Here is a 19,738-nt window from a genome sequence, read left to right as displayed (position 1 = left end):
TGTATAAGAGACAGGCAGGGTTACATGGGGTCACAGGCTGCAGCCTCTGACTTTCCCTATCTTGTCACTTCTGTTCTGACACAGTTTTTCCCTTTGAATTATTTATTTTCTTTCCTTCCCACACACCCCCCTCACCCCACTCTGTAGTTAATGCCCAGCCACAACATCTCTGCTGTGTACTGCCACTGCTGCTGCACAAGGGAGGTTCTAGGCGTTGCTGAAGGAAGATGGCTTTCTGGACACAGCTGGGATTGCTGCTCTGGAAGAACTTTACCTACAGAAGAAGACAAACTGTAAGTATTAGCCAAAGGGGTTTTTTGAGGTCCAGGTTATAGCCTTGCAGCTTATTCTTCAAGCAAAACAGAGAAACATATTGTATCTTCGTGTTTTACCTGTAGTGGTCCCAGTCACAGCAACTGGTCTGCCTTTGGAAAGATGCAACTCAAATTGAAGAGAGTGGTGGGTGGACAGAAACCAGAGGACTTTAAAGGTGCTTAAGGCTTTAGTCCTGGATACCAGCATGTGAGAGTGTCAAGAGTACTGAAACACTCATGTCAGACCAGGCAGAGAGGGTGCATGAGTGCTTTGTGCAACAAGGAAGGTTTAAGATGAAAACCTGTGCTATAACTTGCTCTGCAGGTGGGGCCTTCCCAGACTGCAGGGATGTGCACTTGAGCCTAAAAGCTTTTGAATGCTGCAACTGCAATAAAATTCTGCCATTCCCTAATGGCAGCAGTGTCAGAGGCAATAGCAGGCATCTTCAGTCTCTTTATTCAGGGAGAGAAAACTAGGCCTGTTGTGTAGCTTTAAAACAGGAGATACAGTTTAAGTGACTGGCATGAGGCATGTTCTTACATTAGTATGTAGATAAATCCAGGCAACTGATGTTTTTTTATCAAGGTGTGTTCTGATTAGTTTAAGTGCTATCCTCACCATCTGTTAGCAGTGTGGGAATGTACCTATTCAGATAGACAATATGCAACAAGAGTTTCTCCTTGTGGTGGTAAAGGCACAGGAGCATGATTTCAGTATGGTGTTCTTGTAATTTTTCTTTCTTTACATTAATGAGACCTCACAGAGATCTGCTATAACTTCTGCAGACCTCTAAAAGCCAGAGAAAACATGCTATTTCCCTGCATTCTGAGCTGCCAGTGATGGCAAGAATTTGATTTGCATGTTTTTGTCCTTACCTAAGGAACCTTGATCTCTCAGGACAGGACTACCTATCTGGGAGGCTGTCAGCTGCAAGGAGTGAGGTTGTCTGCTCTCTGGGCAGCATCCTGACCTTGTGAACAGCTTTCTAATGTTGAAGAACGTTACAGCAGAGCAGGGGAAGGTAGTCTCAAAACTGACTATAGCTCCTAAAAAGTTTGTTCTCAGCTATTGCCCATGTATCCTAGACTCTTAGAGCTGAAAACGGTCTCTTCCTTACCACTAGAGATCTTACTCTTAACCTCTCCCAAACTGCCTTTAGCAGCAATGCTTAAACAGGGAAAACCAAGAGGACATTTTAGAGGAGTTGAGTTTTAAACTGAGGATGATAGCATTTTTTGTCAGGGTCTTCTGAAAATAATGCATTAGATTTGAAGGTTACTTGAAGAGGTCTGAGTCTGGCATGCACATACTGTTAAGGTAGCTGTAGGCTAGCTTATTGGGCAGCAGAGGTGCATTCAGATCCTTTGGCATGCCACAGTAGGCTAAACGTGTGTCAGTGAAAAAGACTTTCTTGCTTATAGTTCTGTCATGATCTTGGATCTTCTCAGCTGATTCTTGGTACTTTCTGCCAGTTTCTGTATCAGTTTCCCATCAAGTAGCCCAAAGGGCATGGAACTGCTCATAGTCTCTGTTCCACACTGACATTATTAGTTAATTCACAGTGAAGGCCAGAGACATTTCTTGGTTTTGTGAGGTTCCTGTATCTGTGGGGTTTTTCTCATTAATGGTTCCCACTTAGGCTATACCTGAAGATGTCAGGAGGGGAAGGCCACTTAACAGAATATATCAGAAAAGTAGCAGAACATCTCCTCTCACCATGTTGTTATGACTGCACAGTCATTCATCAATTTGCATTACTGTTAGGAGACCAGTGTCGTTGAGCTGGGTGTGCTGGTGATGGCTTGATTCCATTTGTACTTACTGAAGATGTAGCCCAGAAATAGCTTGATCCTTACCATTCTTCCCAAAGAAGTGTGGGCTAGTATTTGCTTTCCACCGGACTCTCTCCTTGGCTGCTCTGAGTTTGGGCCAGATTGTGAAAGACGGGTTCAAAGCTCAGCCTGACATGTGCAATTCAAGTGTTACTTTGTACTGGATAACTTCCAACAGCACTGGAGGCAGGGGGAAAGGGTTTACAGCATGAGAGAAAGAAAGAAAATCATGTTCAGGGGTCACTATGTAGAAACATTTCTCTCTTCCTGCTGTCTTGCAAATGAGGAGATACCTCAAACTTGCATGAAACTGGTCAGCTGCTGGTAGCTCCCTGCATTGATACTGGACCATAAATGTGGGGAGTGTGGTTGACCATGAGTTGGGTTTATAGTTTGGTTAGTTGTTACTCATATTTCCTGTTGGCACAATGTAGATCTCAATATTTAAGGGTATCCGTGTCATCAGCCAACTGGTATAAATTGGGTGTGCTTCAGGGATTAGTGTAAAAATGAGTAAAATTAGGAGCAGCTTCTTCTTGACCAGGTGCTGCCTCTGCATTCCTCTGTTGTGTGCAAATGGGATGTTCCTCCTTCAGCTCCAATTGGAGCAGAGGTGGCAGAGGAGTTGGAGGTCTGAAGATTCATTTTCACTATTTACCAGGCTGGCCTAATGTTTGCAGCATGGAAGTGGGTGAGGAGACTTGATTTTTTCACTGTCTACTTAGTATGAACCCGAGTAAGATATGTCCCCTTTAGTATCTCTGTGTCCTCTGTAAAGGCCATAGTGGATGAAAAGTGTTGTCACAGGAAGATCAGGAAACAGTAGGGGAAGGAACCTACTGACCTTCAGGAGCAAAAGGAAGAGAAAACAGTTTTTGTTGAACAGCACAAGATCCTGGCCTGGGAGTCCAGACTTACTGACATGCTACTGACACATTGAGCTTGGCTGAATGCAAGGTTCTGGTGCAGCAGTTGCCAGCTGTCTCTCGCTAAGTAGCATTTCAGTGGCTGCCATGATCCAGCAGCCTTCAGCTATAAAGGTGCAACTCAGTCAGTCCAAGCTGCATCCCTCCTTTCTCTGTCCTCCCCGAGCCTGTAATCTGTGAAGTTAGAAATGTTGTGTGTGCAGAGACATACAGTGCTATGCATGCAGCCTGCATGTGGTTACCTTTGTGATTGTGGCATGCAAAAGAGGAGCTATGTGTGTGGATGGCCAGGCTCTCACTTCAAGAACAGGGCCGTTAGGGCACTACTGCCCACCCCAGTATGGTGTGGCTGAGGCTGATACTTCTTTGAGCAATCCAGGGCTTGATCTGAAGGGCATCTGTAGCAGTAGCAGGGCTTGCAGGAGGCTATCTGGCCACCTTGGTCACCCTAAGAAGCTTCCACAAACCCAGCTGACACTGTTCTTCCTGAAACAGTATAGTGACATGTGTGAGCTGACACAGGCAGGATGCAGGAACAACCACAAAACCATGGATGAAATGCAAAGGGGAAATTTATTCTCATTACCTCACAACCTGGGGGATCTCCACAACAGCACGTGGGCAGAGGCACGCAAGCCAGGACACAGGCACTGTGGATCTTGGGCCTTGCTTAGCCAGAAAGAGAAAAAAGATCTCGAACCTGCTGCTTTTGCCTGTATATATCAGGGATTTTTGCAAGCAGTTTTCCACTGTGCTTTGATCTTTCCCACAGCAGGGTAGGGATCTCAAGCATGTTTGATAAGGTGCGTCTGAGTTTATCACATGCCTGTGTTACCTAAACACAGATGTTCTACCTGTCAAGCACACAAAGCTGGGCAAAAATTGGTATGATATATGTGGTTTTTGACACTCCACCTTCAAGTCACTTGAGCACATTTACAGTCCTCTTCACCAATCTTCCATTGTATTCCCACATGGCAGTTGCTTGGGGTGCATGTTTCTTGCCTACAGCCAGGGTAGCAGAGGGCTGTGATGTGTGGCACAGCATGGCCATTGGTGCTGGTGGAGGGAATGGCTTTCCTGGTTTCACAGCCACCTTTCTGTCGAGAGGAGGAACAGTGCTGCTATGCTGTCCTTGCAGCAGCTGTGCGGGGATCTTCAAAAGGGAAGGAGTCAACAGCTTGTCATTGTCCTAGCTCTGAGCATCTCTGATCTCTGGGAGCCAGAGAACTGAGAGCAGAAGGAATCAGGCTGTCACTGTTAATGGCTCTGCTTGTGCTGTCACTACATTGCTTATTGTAAAAACAGAGACCAAAGATACTGAGGCATCTTCCTGGTATCTTTATTAATGTGGTCTCAGGGGAGTTTCTTATCCAGTAGTCATATATTATGTGCATAAAAATAACAGGTGAGAAACAATATCCCAGACTCATCCTGCAGAGCCTGGCACTGTTACCAGGAGTGCCTGGGAGACTCTGATACTCAATTTTTATGACTTTCAGATAGGGTTGCCATTTGCTTGCTTGTCAGCCATTAAGGGTATCTGTGAAGAGCCATCCTAGGTGGTTTTCTCTGCTGGATCAAGTGGTATTTGTTTTAATGTGCTATTCTCAGTGTGAGATTATTGTGAGGTACAGTAGTCACATAAAAGTCTCACCTCAAGGTTTGCATGAATTGCCTTGTGCTGATGTCAGGAACCTAATTTTAGCTGTTAATGGTTCAATATGGAAAAACATGTTTTTGTGGGGGAATTCTCTCTACCGCTGGGGTGCAGAACTTATCCTATCTGGCTTGTAATAAGAATGATGTAAACATCTTATTAGAAAAGATAGGGTTTTCCAGGAAAGAAGGGGAAAAGATTTCTCTCTACTTGACTAAGAAAATGCTGTGGTTTCCCTCTCCCAAAGGAGAAAAAACATAAGAAGTAGCAGCATAAAAAGCTTTTTGTTTTTCCTTGTTTCATGGCTTACTTAAAACGCATGTTTAGGCAGCCTTTCTGGAGTGGTAAAGGAGGGGTGTGGCTGGTGAAGCTCAAGCCTGGGAAACCTCAGTTTGTGTCTCAGAAGCTCCAGTCTGAAGTGTTCCTTTGTCCACATGCTTCTGTGGGATGCAGGGTATCTCAGTGAATTTTTCTGTCCTTCAATTCCCTGTTTAAAAATGCTCTGTATTTCATGGCAGGCTGTTCTTATATTCTTGCCTAATCCCTCTAAATAACTGAGTTCTTTATATCTTTACCTGACACTCACTGCCTATCTGTATGTGCCTTGGACTAGTGGGCACTTACTTACCTTTGGGAACAAACGTACATTAGAATAAAACAGTAACTAGGTATGGGCTTAATTTTAGTAGCTCTGCTTTCCTGATACCAATACGCTTCTGCAGCACCAAAATGGAAAGATTTGGCATAGCTATGCACTGGCTCAGTTTCCATGACTGATGTGTTAGGGTAGAAGCTCAATGGTATACTTTGAGACTGGGATGCAAGTATTTCCCACCACCTCTAAAGGATGAGTCCAAAAATTCAGCTCAATTGATGTGAATATTCATTCAGGGGACAAAAAGAACTATAAAAAGAAGACAGACATAGCCCTTAAGCACATCCAGTTTTGTCCCATAATCAATATGGTCACATATCAATGAGAAAAGCCTGAAGTTATTTGCAGATTTTCGTCTGAAGCTGGAGGAACAAATTTCTTGGTCCTGGAATGCATAGGCAAGGTAAAGTGAGGCAGTGCTTGCAAAACTGTCCTGACTTACAAGTGGATTGTCCTGGAACCTTTTTTTTTTTTTTTTTTTTTTGCATATAATGCTGTAATACTTTGTCTTTATTGTTTCCAGTTCCAGCTGCTGATCGAAGTTGCCTGGCCTCTGTTTATCTTCTTCATCCTGATCTCTGTAAGACTTTCATATCCGCCTTATGAGCAGCATGAATGTAAGTACCAAATGCAGCAGCTGCACCCAGAATGGTTATTGTTTCATGATTAAAAGGTAATAATGTAACTGGCAGGACACAGAGAGCCGCCCGGGCAGTGGTTACATGCTTCAGTCAGAAATCTGCAGGGAAGTTTTAATGGCTCCTTTCCTCCACCTTGGGGACTGCAGTGTGTTCTGACACGTTAATGTTGCTCCGGGACTGTATGTTGCTGCTGTTTTTCTTGCTGTTTCTCATTTTTTGCGTTTATAATGTATTAGCTGAGAACTTGCTATAGAACTGACAAGTATGCAAAACCCACACAGAAAGCAAGTCTTGTTTCTCCTTGTTGGTCTGTATGTGACTTAGCATGAAAAGAAAGCAGTATTCAGATCTGCAAGATAGCAGTCTGATTTTCAGGCAGTAACGTGGGTTAATATATCACATTAAAGAGCACAAGCGCAATTCCATTCCTTCTAACCATTAGACTGTCGGCTTTGTATTCAGTAGATTCAGATTCAGCAGTCATGCATTTGTGGGGAAAAAATAGTATACTTTTCCCTTTACATCCTAAATGGGCACATTTCTACTTTTCTTTCAAAGGAAGGTTATCCTTGCCCTGCAAATGACAATCTTTAGGCCTAGTGCTAATAAGCACTTCATGTTTCCCAAATCAAAAGACAGCCAACAATGTGCTTCGTCTTACTGTGATTTGGTGACAGCCTCATACTGCAATTAGCAGACTGTGGAAGAGCTCTTTATTTATCTTTCCATTGCCTGATTACTGCAAGGTAAGGTTTAAGGGTCAGCAGAATATGATTCTGGAGGACTCAAGTGTTTCATTCTTAAAATGGGTAAAGAACTACCTCTTACAGCACTTGCCCTGTGGTTCTTTGCAGTGACTGAAGCATTTTATGCTGCCTTCTAGGCTTTCAAGCTAGCAAGGATCCTTTCAAAGCTGAAGTGTTAATGTTTGCAGTTAACCATTACACTTTGGACACTGCTGGTCCCGTGTACTGTCCAACTCACTTTTTACAGTGCTTGGTGGGATAATTGAAGCTTCCCTGAATTAAATTTTATACTTTGCTGCATGATATTTGAACTGCCTTTTTTAGTTGAATGTTACAGTAACATTAGGAGAGATATTGTCATATGGACATGAAGCTGAAGAGAAGCAATAAACAGTCTACTCAGCTTGTATAAATAACTAGCAGCCTCAGTGGTAATTTCTCAGCAGTGCTGTATATAATATCAAACCTAGCAAGAGCCATCTTTTCATACAGCTGTTTAGATTAGGCTTGTTAGTCATTAGCCTCCTTGTAACACCAGAGCAAACGATTTACAAGCAGAGTTTTGAGTCTTTCACCTGCAGCCGTTTTTCCTTCTTGTTTATGTTCAACTGATGTTGCTTTGTCTGCCTTCTCCCTGTGTTATCATTGGGAATTGTCAAGTGCAGGACATCTGGTAATCTTTTAATTCTTATGGTTAACTCCTCTCCATTTTTCTAAAAGCTTCTGAGAACAGGTAACTATATTTCATGTAAGTCTGAATTGATTTCATTGAATGTTCACTCATATGCTGACAGATACGAATGTGGTGTGTAGTGGAACATTTTTTTACTGAACTGTGAGCAGAGATAGGAAAAAAGAAACCTTGAGTTCATGGTGAACTCTGTGGCAACTGTGTGGATGCCTTAAGGGAAACAGGATTGTTATCTATAGTGGCAGTGCTGTATGCTGTTATGAAATCACTTGCAGGTAATGCCTGATAACAGTAACAGAGTTGCATGCAGGTGCTTTTGTAGCCTTCAGATAGCCTCAGTATTTTAATGATATAGTCTTTTTCAACAAATAGATAAGGTTTTTCAGTTCTCTTTTCCTGTTTGAGAAGAACCCAAAGACTGGGATGTTTCTGTGCTCAGAGTTTCCAGTCAGGATTTTTATTTCTAGCAGGATGGCCAAGTGTGAGGAACCTTTCTTCTGAAAACATAGGGGAAAACTTTGCTAGCTCTTAAGTGATAGTTACATGGCTTTCACCAGATCAGGTGGAGAAGACATCTTAGAATGCTATGGAGCAAGATTGCTGACTTGTGTCTCTGGAACTTTTATTTTCTGTTCCTGTGACCCTTTAAGGTATTCCAAATGCCCTTCATTTGGGAAAAAAAAAATCTGACAAAAAGGTACTCGATCTCTACTGTGAAGCTAGATGTTTGTGGAAAGTCATAGAAAATTGTGCAGTTACACTGTTTTCTGTATGACTTAAAGCTGACAATTTCCTGCTTTAGTCTAGGATAAAGTGCTGTTACATACATTAGGTGTATGTAAAAAGTTTCCATGAATTCCTGAGCACCCCTCCTCTGTTCATACTGCTTTTAAAAGTTTATTTGAGTTCTTAGCCATGTAAAGTAAAAGGTGTGGAGGAGAGAAGGTGATTCTCTGGGAAATTTTACGAAAAGAATCTGAAAGTCTTAGAATTTTTTCCTCTTCCCTCCACCCCCCAAACCCTTTTGCCAAGAAGAAAAAAAAAAAGATGAAAAGTCAGAGAGCTCAGGTAAATAGCTCTTCTATTTTAAACAGAGAACTGTGAACAGTCCCCTGGGTACTGGAAACAATGAACCTTCAGTTTCTTCACCTTTCTCCTGGACAGAGACCTTGACTTTCTCCAGGGAAGTCCAATAAGCTCTTCATCTGCCTTCAGTCACCTTCATTAACCAGCCTTACTGTAATTCAGCAGTTTAGACTATTTCTCCTGGGGCTTTGGTACCTCCACTGTGCCTGTGGCACATGATGAGGACAAGATCGGCACCAGAGGGTAGAATGTGTGTCTTGTGGTCAAAGCCCTGAGTAGCTGTGAGAGATACTGAGGAAGGGTCATAACCTTCCTCTGTGCTCCCCTCCCTAGTGTAGGGGTGAGGAATCGAGTTTGTTTGCAGAAAGCAGCCTCTTGGCTTGTCTAAGTCTAAGATGCAGGATTATGCAAGGGAAGCCTTTCTTTCCCTGTCATTGGAGGGTAAAGGATTTACAGGTGCCTGAGTGGTGTACGGATGGAGATCTGCAGTGAGTAGTTTGTTACTGTTTTAACTCTTGGTCAGAATGCAGAAGGTAAACAGGATGTAATCTCTGGGCTATGACTTAAGTAGGTCTCTAGTAACAAAAGTTTAGATTTCAGCAAAAGGATTGGAAATATGACAGGCAGGTGCCTAAATGTTTTAGGACCTCTGAAACTTTAGGACTGTCAGGAAATCAAGCTGATATGGGACAGCAATGACATACTTATCTCAGGGAAACCAGTGTAGGCATCATCCCACAACTGCTGAACCTTTGGTATAATTAAGGTAAGCGTATTTTGAAAACCAAAAGGACTGAATAGAAATACTGTGGGTCTTCAGAACCCAAACCCTGACCAGGGCTGTCCACATGGCCTCAAGTAAAATCTTTTTGTTAGTAAAGCATGCAAATCCAGAGAAGCAAGGCTGGTTAGAAAGCATGTGTGCGCATGTGCTCACCACTACCAGGCTTTGGACTTGCCTGCTGTTGGGCATTCCTCAGCAAGAAGTACATCAGCATGGCCAAAAACAGTGCTACAAAGATGAGAATAGCAAAGAGCTTCTCCTACAAGCTTAACAAAGTGTAGTTTTTCACTGGAGAAGGCTAGAGCTGTGTGGGGATCATGAGCTCAGCCCTTCTTAGTGTTGGCTGTTCTGCTCTCTCATAAGCAGTTTGGGGCACTAGTCAATGCAGGATTAGCACTGCCCTTCAAATTCAATGCTGTGTAGTAGTGGCTTGTATCCTGTGTTTCTCCTAACTCTTATGATTCTGTTCTAGGTCACTTCCCAAACAAAGCTATGCCTTCAGCAGGAACCTTGCCGTGGATACAGGGGATAATCTGCAATGCCAACAACCCTTGTTTTCGCTACCCAACTCCTGGGGAATCCCCTGGTATTGTTGGAAACTTCAACGCCTCCATGTGAGTCTGCCTGCTTTTTCCTCATCTCTGTTCTTGAGGGAATATGTAGAACAGAGGTATTTGAAAGTCATCAGCTAGTTGTGTAACCCTAAACTATCCAGCATTTTGGTGTTTCTGCTGCCACTAAAGTACCAAGCTATCCAGCTACCAAGTCCAGAGGGGCTAGTGGAGAGCTGGTAGGTGTGCAGTATCCCTGAGTTCAAGCAGCTGAAGCTTTTGGTGAATGAAAAGCTCTACCTGGGTGAGGACTGAGGTCCATTCTCTTATTGGTTGCTCAGAATCTGGACCATCAAAAGGCAAGGTATAAGCTTTTTTCAGAGAACCTCTTTCCCTGGTTTATGAACCTCTGAGATGGACGGTATAGAGTGAGAGGCAGTTGAAGAGCAGGTCCTTGACATTTGTCATTTCAGTGCTGGCTAGTGTGTTGGAGAAATCTCAATTTATGTCCAGCTTCCTTACACGCTGCCCTGCTTGCTGCATTCATACTGTCAGGCCAGTTAGGCTTAATGCAGAGTAAAATGTGTCTGCAACCTTGGGAAGCATTTGAAAGGAGTAAGGCCCTACTTAAATCATTGTGCCGCTAAGGGGAAGCAGTTTACAGGCAACAGGAGGCCCTCTTCATCCCAGCTGTAAATGCATGCTTTCAAATGCACAGAGGTTCCCAATGTAACTTTGTTTGACCTTGCATTAGCAGCCGTCTTTTATTAGGATCCTTGGATTGTCCCAGGGTAGTCACTAAAGAAAAGGCTTATTGTGCTGAAAAGGGCACTGGCGTAACTGAAGGGAGCTGAAGTTTGGAGTAGGGATATAAAACTGTATCTGTGGATGCTGGCTCGCAGACCTGATGACTGCTGGTTGGTTTTGTGTTCTCCCATCACCAGTGTTTCCCGCCTGTTCTCAGATGCCAAGAGGTTACTCTTGTACAGCCAACAGGACACAAGCTTAAAGGATGTCCAGAAGGTCCTGGGAAAACTGCGCAAGTTGGGAAACTACTCTGGCTCAGGTAACAGCACAGTAGAAAGTCACCTACATCTGGAATTTCTGGTCGTGTTATTTCTGGATATGGGAATGTGTACAGCTGTAATTTACAGCTCATCAAACCCTTTCCAATTCTCCAGAATTACCTTAAACCTCTCCTGTGTCAGAGATATGTTGTGCTCTTCAGCTTCAGTGGAACAGAAAAGGGATGGTCTGTAATGCCAAGAATAGCAGCTGTTTTGGATGTGAAATTATAGTCCTTAGCCCACTGAAGTCAGTTAAAATGCTGGCTTTCTAGAATGAGTCCAAGTAGTGTGTCTCTTTGGAAAACACTAGTAGTTTTGCTATTTTGTCAGCAGAGCTGGGACATGAAACAACTTTGCATGTGGCAGGTGTCTTGTTATTGCCAGGTCTCTCTGACATGGCAACTTGATTTGGGGTACTCTTCTCTAAAAGATTATTTCTCTTGGCTGCTGTGTTAGTACTGCATGTGTCTATTGGAAGTAATGGAAAGTAATGGTTTAGAAAGAAATAGAGCAGGGAACACAGCCATTGAGTGTCTTCACCTACAGCTTCTATCCAGGCATGATCCACCTTTGAATTGAGGTGGTATTTTAGTGTTTTGTGAAAAATTGTCCCTGGTTTTACACTTGTGGTTCTTCCTAGTTCTTTTCATTTGAGCGTGGCTCAGACAGGCTCCAGGAAGAAAAATATCTGACTTGATGTGATGGAAATAGTTTCATGTCTGATGTGTCTCGAGAACACTTAAAGCAGAGATGGTGTTTTTACATCCTTTCTTGTGTTGCTCAGTACATTGCAGGTCACTTTGAAATAATACAGGTTGACAGATGTGTGTTTGGTTTAGGTAGACATGAACTGTGCAAAGGATTTGTCATGGATATGTAACTCTCCCCTTTCCCATTCAGGGCTGTGCAGAATCCTGGTATGATCAGATCTGCAGGTGATACTGTGGTCTACTGACTCTTTGAGCATTAGTTGAGACTTATGTATAAGGGACACACTTCCTTGCTGGGCTCAATATCTGTACTGCCCAGCTCCCCTTTTTTTACTCTGACAACTGCTAAGTGGCATTGTCATGCTTTTACCTCATCAACAGTTTTAAGGGGGAGAGGATGCAGAGTGAATCCTTTGCACAGAGGTGGACATTGTGACTGTGTTCATAAGGAATGGACCTCTTCAAACCCTTGGTTTGACTTTGCGGTCTTGTGGGAACAAGCTGTCTGTCAAAATAATGGATGTTGTTGTTACTGGATTTTACAATTTGTGCCTGCAGTAGTACCTGCAAGTTAACTCTTCAAAGAGAGTAAGTACTTGTGTTTAGTATTGAAACATACAGTGAACATCAGACACAGACATTACAAGAAAACTATCAAAGTTGAAGCTCTAATTGCTGGGAAGATGTGAGTGGGAGGAGTGATTCCAAGAAGCATTTCACATAGGGAGTATTGTACCACATTGAAAGCCAGAAGGCTCATGTTTCTGTACTATAAAGACTATCAGACTGACTGTTGACTAGTCTGGGGCTTATTTTTACAAAGACCGTATTTCTATAATAAAATACTTCAAATGTGTAATAAAAAAATCAAGACTGTGTCATTACAATGACAGACTGCACGTTGTTGGCAAGGCTTATAGGGAACAAAGCCTAATTGTCCTTCTCATTTACAAATGCTCATTTACAAAGCCTCCAATTTGGGTGTCCCTGCTGTTCACTCCTTGTCTGCCTGATTCATTCTCTGACAGCATGCATAGAGCAGCATCCTCTAATCTTACAAGTACTTATGTATTTATGCTTAGCAGTGCTTAGATTCCTGTGCAAGGAAGGGAACTACAGGTCAACCCTTCAGCTGCTGTTGACAATGAAGTGTGAGAGATGCTTAAATCCTTTCCTCTCTGGGGTATTTCCTCCAGTGACTCTGGGAAATCTAAGACAACAGTAGGACTGGATGTCAGATGTAGGCACACCTCCAAACCTGAAAGCGCTGCTGTTATAATTGTGTTTCTCCGATTAGCAGGAGGGCTAATTTCCTGATGAGCAAATAATTGAAAAAAATCTAATACCTTCTCTGTTGCAGCTCTGGCCTGGACCTGAAGCCATGTGAATCAGTGGTACAGATAAAGCTGTACAGCTCATGTTTCCCCAGTGGATGGGTCTGTATGCTCCCTACTGTGTGTGATCTGGGCTCTGCTGGAGTCTCTGCAGTACCCTCATCGCCTTCCACACACACTTCCCACTGCTGCCTGATGGCTTTGAAACAGCTTTCAGGAGGTGATCTTCCATTACTAGCATACAGATTGGAGCTGTGGTATAGATTTTGTAATGCTAGTCATGTGGAGCATACACGTCTGTTATTTGAATCTGTTTAGAGAGCATTTTCCAGAGTTCTTTCACTTTAAAACAGCCCTCACAAACTGATGTTCAAGGTGTGACTGTTAGTGGGTCTAATCTGAAATTAGGCATGTGCTGAACGCTGGCGAAAGGAGACTTGCTTAAGATGGCATGGTGTTTCCAGGGTGCCTGCAAGTCAGTGTCTTGGTTAAAGACAAGGTAGGACACTAAGATTTTGTTCAGGCAGTGTTGTGCATTCATGCCAACAGGCTTTGTATCTCAGTCACTGCTTGAGGAGATGGGAGGTAATCCCTCGACAGGGCTGTTTGTCCAGGAGTTTGAGAAGTGGTTCCTGTTCTTTGCTGCTCTGAGCTCCAGAAGAGCTCTGCCAGAGAGCGGGTGAGGGGGGAAGTGTTATCAGTTGGGAACAGCCTACCCTTGCAACATGTAACATCTTCTCTGGCCAGGTTGAAGTGCTAACTGGTGGTGTGAGGGAGTTCAGCACAGGCAGCTGTCAGGATGAGTGGGGACTGCTGTTCTATGTCCGCTCTCAGCAAGAGCTGAGCAGTGAAATCTATGTGCAGACACACACATGCCTTAACGTAATCAATTTTGTGGGCAGGTGTCAGGTACCCTCACCGTCCCAGCACTTGTTACATCTCTGTCCAGCAATGTCACCACAGTCTTTAACACTCATGATAAGGCACAGTGCAAATCAGAACAGAGAGTCAAAGACCTTGGTAGCACCACTTCCAAAGAGCATGACATGGCTGCTGGTTTTGTCACATGCAGTAGATTTGGCTCACTGCTTAGAAGCACTGGATTTTCAACTAGCCTCAGTGCCATTTTAGCAGAGGATAAAGTGTTTGCAAAAAATAAGCTTTCCTCCTTTTTTTGAAAGATGGAGATACAGCTTGCTCTGAGACACACTTTGTTTATTTCTTCCTTCTCTCTACAGGACTCTCAGATATTTTGTTATTCAGTACCATAGTAGAACTCTACCAACAGGTAGAATTAAAGCCACTTTCTTTGGTTGTTGCTAACTGCTTTGGCAGTTACACATATAAGCCAGTCTAGCTGGTATTTACTTCTTTGCTCTTAGCTTTCAGTGATCCCAAATAGCATGTTTCTATTTTTCTTGAAACTAACCTGCCTAAACAAAAATGGAGCAATGAAATATGGAGAGGGAAACAAAACATCACATAAGAAGTTGCATCAGATCTCAAGCTATTATTCTACATGTGCCCTGCCTTGCCCAGTTGTTTGATGGACTAGTATGGATGGACATGCTCATGGTGTAGGGGAAAATATCAGCTGGGTGGCATCCTCTGCAGATGTTGCACCCTGCTGCACAGACAGGTATTGAGACTGAAGGAGTTTGCAGACTGCCTGATTAGAACTAATAGTGCTACTTTTATTTAACAGGTAAAGGATGATGGAGAGGTTGGGCTGAAGAGCAGCCTTGGGAGAGGCTTTCTGGTGGCATGTGTCCTGCTGTGTGTTAATCAGGGTGCTCAGGGAAACAGGATGTTGTACATTATCTTTTTAAATGATGTTAAGTTGATATCTAACTCCTCACTGTCTTCTGCTGGACAAACATGGTCCCACTCCCTTAAGATAACCATTCAAATTGATTCTTATACCTGCCTACCTCTTCCTAATTAAGCTGATTTCCTCCCTGACTTCCCTTGGGAAGGATCCTAGCAAAAAACCAGCAAGACTAGAATGAGGACTAACAAACTGTGTCCAAGTGGCCTTCACCCCCATAATACCTGCAGACACCAACTGCAGCAGGGTGGCATCCCTGCCATTGCACATAATCACACAACTGTGTTCTCTGATACTGTGCTCCATAGTGATGTGCAAGTCCTTTTCATTAGGCTGGGGAAAATGTTGCCAAAACCACTGCCCTGTTGTATCAATAGAGAGATCTTGACTTGTGGGATTGGGTGGGAAGCTCTGTGTTTTCAGTATGGGTTTACTTTGTGTTAGCCCTCAGCAGAACTCCACAGGACAGTCCTGGATGCTGTTGCCTCGCAGACCAAAGCACCCAGCAGGGAAGGGGAACCTGGGACTACATGAGAACCAGTGTGATTTCTGCTTTGGTCAGATACAGTCTGTCAGGATGGAACAAGCTGCCGATACTGGATACTTGCATTGCACAGAGGAGTTTGTTGTGCCATGTTGATTGGGCAATTAGATTCAGTTGCACATGGTAGTTTTCCCGCATACGCCTAATTAATTTTTTCTTCAAATTACGGGGCTCATGAGCAAAGACTTGAGTGTCCTTAGATTTTTAATTCCAACACCACCATCACCCCACCCCACCCCCCAAGTGGATGGAAGTTATGCAGGCAACTGCAGCTCTTCTGGAAAAACCTTTCGAAAACATTCTTGGAAGGGCACTTTAAGTCCCTTACAACAGGTAGTGGACAAAGTCTCTGTGTGAATCCAATGGGTCCATTACTTTTTCTGCCTAAAGTGAAACTGGGAGGCTGACAGTCAAGAGAGAGGCAAAGTCAAAGACTTTGACAAAGTTGTTTGTTAAGCAGTTAGCCATGCAGCTTTTTATAGTGAGATGGCATGACATTTGATGAATTATACATTTGCACAGTTACCACTTTCAGTAGAGTCTGCTTCTGTTTTCCATAATGTTTTGAAACTGGAGATGAGATTGAAGTAATAAAATGATGTTCATAGAGGTTTAGGCACAAAGGTCTGCTGCAGCATTAAATCTGCTATCAGGAGAATCATACTTGTTTCCCATGGGGCTGTCCATGAACTTCCAGAGGTTTCTTTGTCTGTAACAGCATTGTTATTACATGACTGCTTAGCAGTTGAGATGGGTTAAACAGATACAGCATAATGTGCATGGCTGTCTTCTGATTCTGTGGAACTGGGCTTTGGTGCCTCGTTTTAGTCTGAACTTCTGTTCTGCTGAGATGCTTTTGAAGCGAGAGGTTTAGAATTAGGCCATCTTGTATTCTAGGTAGGTGTGTGTGAGAAGGAAAGACTGAAAACCCTTTGAAAGTGGAATTTAAAAGACCCATGCCTTGCTGTAGTGCCACCTAGTACAGTGCAGACAGCAGCTTGAGCAAAGTGTTTCTGAGAATCCTACCACAGAAGACTGTATGAACCCTGTTAAAAACACATGAGGAGAATCACAAGCATGTCAGCACTGGTCTGCACTGGTGAAGGGCTGCACTGGCAATTTGGTTACTTGTAAGACCAGCTGACCTGATGATGCCAGCTACTGGTTTACATGCAGGGAAGCAAATAGGGCCTATATCTACAATTAGCAACACAGCTATTCCAACAGATACCAAATCACTATACCTTAAAGGCACTGTTTTTATCTTGCTGTTAACTTGTCTAGATAAAAAGACAGTGATAAAACAAGAATTGCTTACTGCACTTGTCACAGTGTAAGTAATGTTGACATGTGCTGCAGAAGCATGACAGTATTAAAAGTTCTGGGTTTTTTTACTGGGTGTTTTCTTCAGTTTCCTAAAACTCTTCAACCTGGTTTGTCAACACTGGTTTTTAATTTGAGCCAGCAAATAAAATGGAGATTAAGTAAACAATTACCTTTCACACTCTCCTATTAACTCCCTCCTTTTGTATGGAACCTTATCAGTGTAGCTTGCTGATACCAGCGTTATGTTGCTGTTGCCAAAAACTTGTGCTCAGTGTTAACTTCAGTTTGCATTTATTTTCAATGTTTCCCACTCTGACATAATTTCTAGATTTGTTCTGAATGAATTCTAATCTCAGAATCTTAATAAATTGCTTGATTTGTGAATATTGCATTTGGTTTATTTAAGCTACAATCTGAGGTTGGTTGAGAGAGCAGGGTAGGCTTTCCACATTGAGCATGGCGTTAGTCCCCTAGGAAATCTGTACCACTGCTATCTGGTGGAAAGTTCAGCATTCTTGGGGGATTTCTATGGGGCTGAGCTCTCATGATTGGCAATTATGAAACTGTCACAGTTGGAAAAATCCCTGTCCACTTCTGTGTCTTACCTGGTACTGACACTGAAGCACCTAATTTGTATGTGACCTCCCATATCTCTCAAGTTAAACAGCTTTGGAGCCTTCTCTAGTAATAATACATGTCAGTGTGCATTGTGAACACTCACTACCTCGTTTAGACAGCATTCCTATGAGCTAAACAAATAAACAGCTTCTAAGGAACTGGAGCCCTCATTCTGAAACACAGTAGGATGTGGCAGTTTTCAATGTAGTCAGTATGCAATTAAAGGTGATGGCTTTGAAATATTGCTATTGAATCAAAGTTCATTTTTACCCAGGCAGGAGGATAGAGCACTGCTTGACTGAATTTTTTGAAAATTCCTGGAAGTTAAATTTTCATAGGCAGCCTTTTCATGGGAAACAGATGCTGTTCTATGTAAATATTTTTGGTCATAAAATCAGTGAGTGTTAATGCCAGGATCCTGGCTAAAATCAAACAACATATTCTACCAACTGTTGCTAGATTTCTTTGCAGCTTCAGGAATATTATGGTTTGTTCACGTCCAACCTGAGGGGCTTTTTGGTGTTGCTGTGGCTTTTTATCAAGTAGTGGTTGTGTCTTGTTAGAGATACAGTTTTAGTTCAGGTTACAGGTTTTATACTTGTATCATACTTTGCATATATTTTGATTCCAAAATTCTGTAAAAATCGTTTGAAATTAAATGCAAAATGTGCATAATAAAAATTATGCATATTTTTATGCATTAAGTGCTTATTGAATTTGTTAAAACTACATATGGCTTGTGCCTGTGTACCATGAAATCCTCAGATAATGAAAAACTGATGTAGCTCTGAAAATGTAATGGAATGTAGGTCATCTATTAGCTGACGATCTTGGCCTAGCTGTTTTTATGCTGACCTGGCAGTGCTAAGCTAAATGTGGAGGAAATTCAGTGATCTGTGACACACATACTCTGTAAACAGCCAAAGCTTTCTTCCCTTTCTAATTTAGTTTTATTTTTAAGGATCATGCAATAAAAGACCCTTTTATGGAATTTTAAATGAAGACCCTTTCCTATGGGTTCTGTGGTTTGTTTTTTCTTTTTTTTTTCCCTTTCTTGAACTTTTCTGTTCTTCCAAACATGTATTTTTTTTTAGAGGTAAATACTGCCAGGGTTAGTCCTTAGATGCATTTTTGCTGGACACTGACAAAAAGTTTGCATGACTACAGCCAGCCAGAATTTAATAAGCATAAACTATTATATTTCAGGAGGTCCTTTTCTTGTAGTTCTCCATCTGTTTTAGCAAGTGCAGTGGAAATACAACTGGACCATACCTGAGAGGGACTGAGCATACATATGTGTCAAAGGAATTTACTGATGGGACAAAGCTTACAGCAAAGATAGCAATATCTCAGGTCTGAGTGTTTGTTCTGACTTGTGCCATCTGGCTGCTTTGGAAAGCAGCAACTGTTATCTACCTGTAGTAGTTTAACCCCAGCCAGCAGCTAAGCACCAGCACCAGAAAGTGTCTCTTGTTTTAGTGATGAAGCTTGATGTTTGGCTTTTTCTTCCTCCCCTTCCTTTGGATTTGAGTCTCAAAAGCAAAACCAAGCTACTATCTAAAAGGATAACTTCCCAATGACCAACTAAACTGAAACATAGGGACCAGACATGGGAGTTTGAATCAATTTAGATGTAGGTGTGTTTTCAGCATAAGTAGACAGTGTTTCTGCTTAAACGAAACGACTATAATGATTGGTTTATCCATGTTAATCCTTAGCATTTTTTGCTACCTCTTGAATTGATTTGACCCTTTTTTCTGGAGGTGGCTTCTGTTGTTGTGTGCTAGGTGAGGGCCATTTGGACTTGGCACTAAATCCAGATGTGACAGGTCTTGTTCTGAACATAGGGCAAGCAAAAGCCACTATTATCTGCTGACTGCAGACTTGATACTATGTTAGTCAGGTGTGAGTCAGGTTCTCTGAATTTGTGATGAGAGGAAGGGAGTTGTGGCAGGGTGAGGCTTCACACCCAAGGGAGGTGTTTCTCTTTTCTCATCAGCCTTTCTATGTAAGGTAACACAAATACATGTACAGGACAGTCAGGGTGCTTTGATCCTGTGCAATTCTGCCTGCCATTTTACTTGAGGTTCATCACTACCCATGCCAGTTTTGTGGAGGAAGCCTTTCAAACTGGGTAGCTGGTGCTGTGATAAATTTCAAGTAACATGATACTTGGAGGGTGGGGTGATTCTGTCTGCTTCCTTGGGGATTTAGAAATTGTTCTAATATAGGTAGGTATCTTTTGCACTTGAACCAGCAGTCTCCTAGATGTAGGCTCATGTAGCCAGCTCATGAAAACCCTTGTGCTGTTAGTAATGGTCATTTGATTAAAATGTCCAGTCCTGTTTTATCCTGTGACTTGAATTTCCACTGAACTCAAGGTCACTTGCTCAAGTACAAGGAATTCTGAATGGGGTCCTCCTT

At 42.6% G+C, this 19,738-nt stretch overlaps 1 protein-coding gene across 2 annotated transcripts in view; it reads left to right on the top strand.

The window, feature by feature from the left end:
- The window catches only part of ABCA1 (ATP binding cassette subfamily A member 1), a 97,363-nt gene that overhangs the window by 17,309 nt on the left and 60,316 nt on the right, over positions 1-19,738 (top strand). For both annotated transcript variants that reach the window (XM_026866171.1, XM_026866170.1), the window contains exons 2-5: positions 148-293; positions 5,912-6,005; positions 9,809-9,950; positions 10,832-10,953. In XM_026866171.1, the coding sequence (XP_026721972.1) occupies positions 228-293; positions 5,912-6,005; positions 9,809-9,950; positions 10,832-10,953 (424 nt within the window). In that variant the 5' untranslated portion in view covers positions 148-227. The remainder of the gene's footprint in view (positions 1-147; positions 294-5,911; positions 6,006-9,808; positions 9,951-10,831; positions 10,954-19,738) is intronic.

Source organism: Athene cunicularia, assembly GCF_003259725.1.
Source record: "Athene cunicularia isolate RWA chromosome Z unlocalized genomic scaffold, athCun1 chrZ_part2, whole genome shotgun sequence".
Taxonomy (NCBI): domain Eukaryota; kingdom Metazoa; phylum Chordata; class Aves; order Strigiformes; family Strigidae; genus Athene; species Athene cunicularia.
This window is presented reverse-complemented; position numbering and strand designations above follow the sequence as displayed.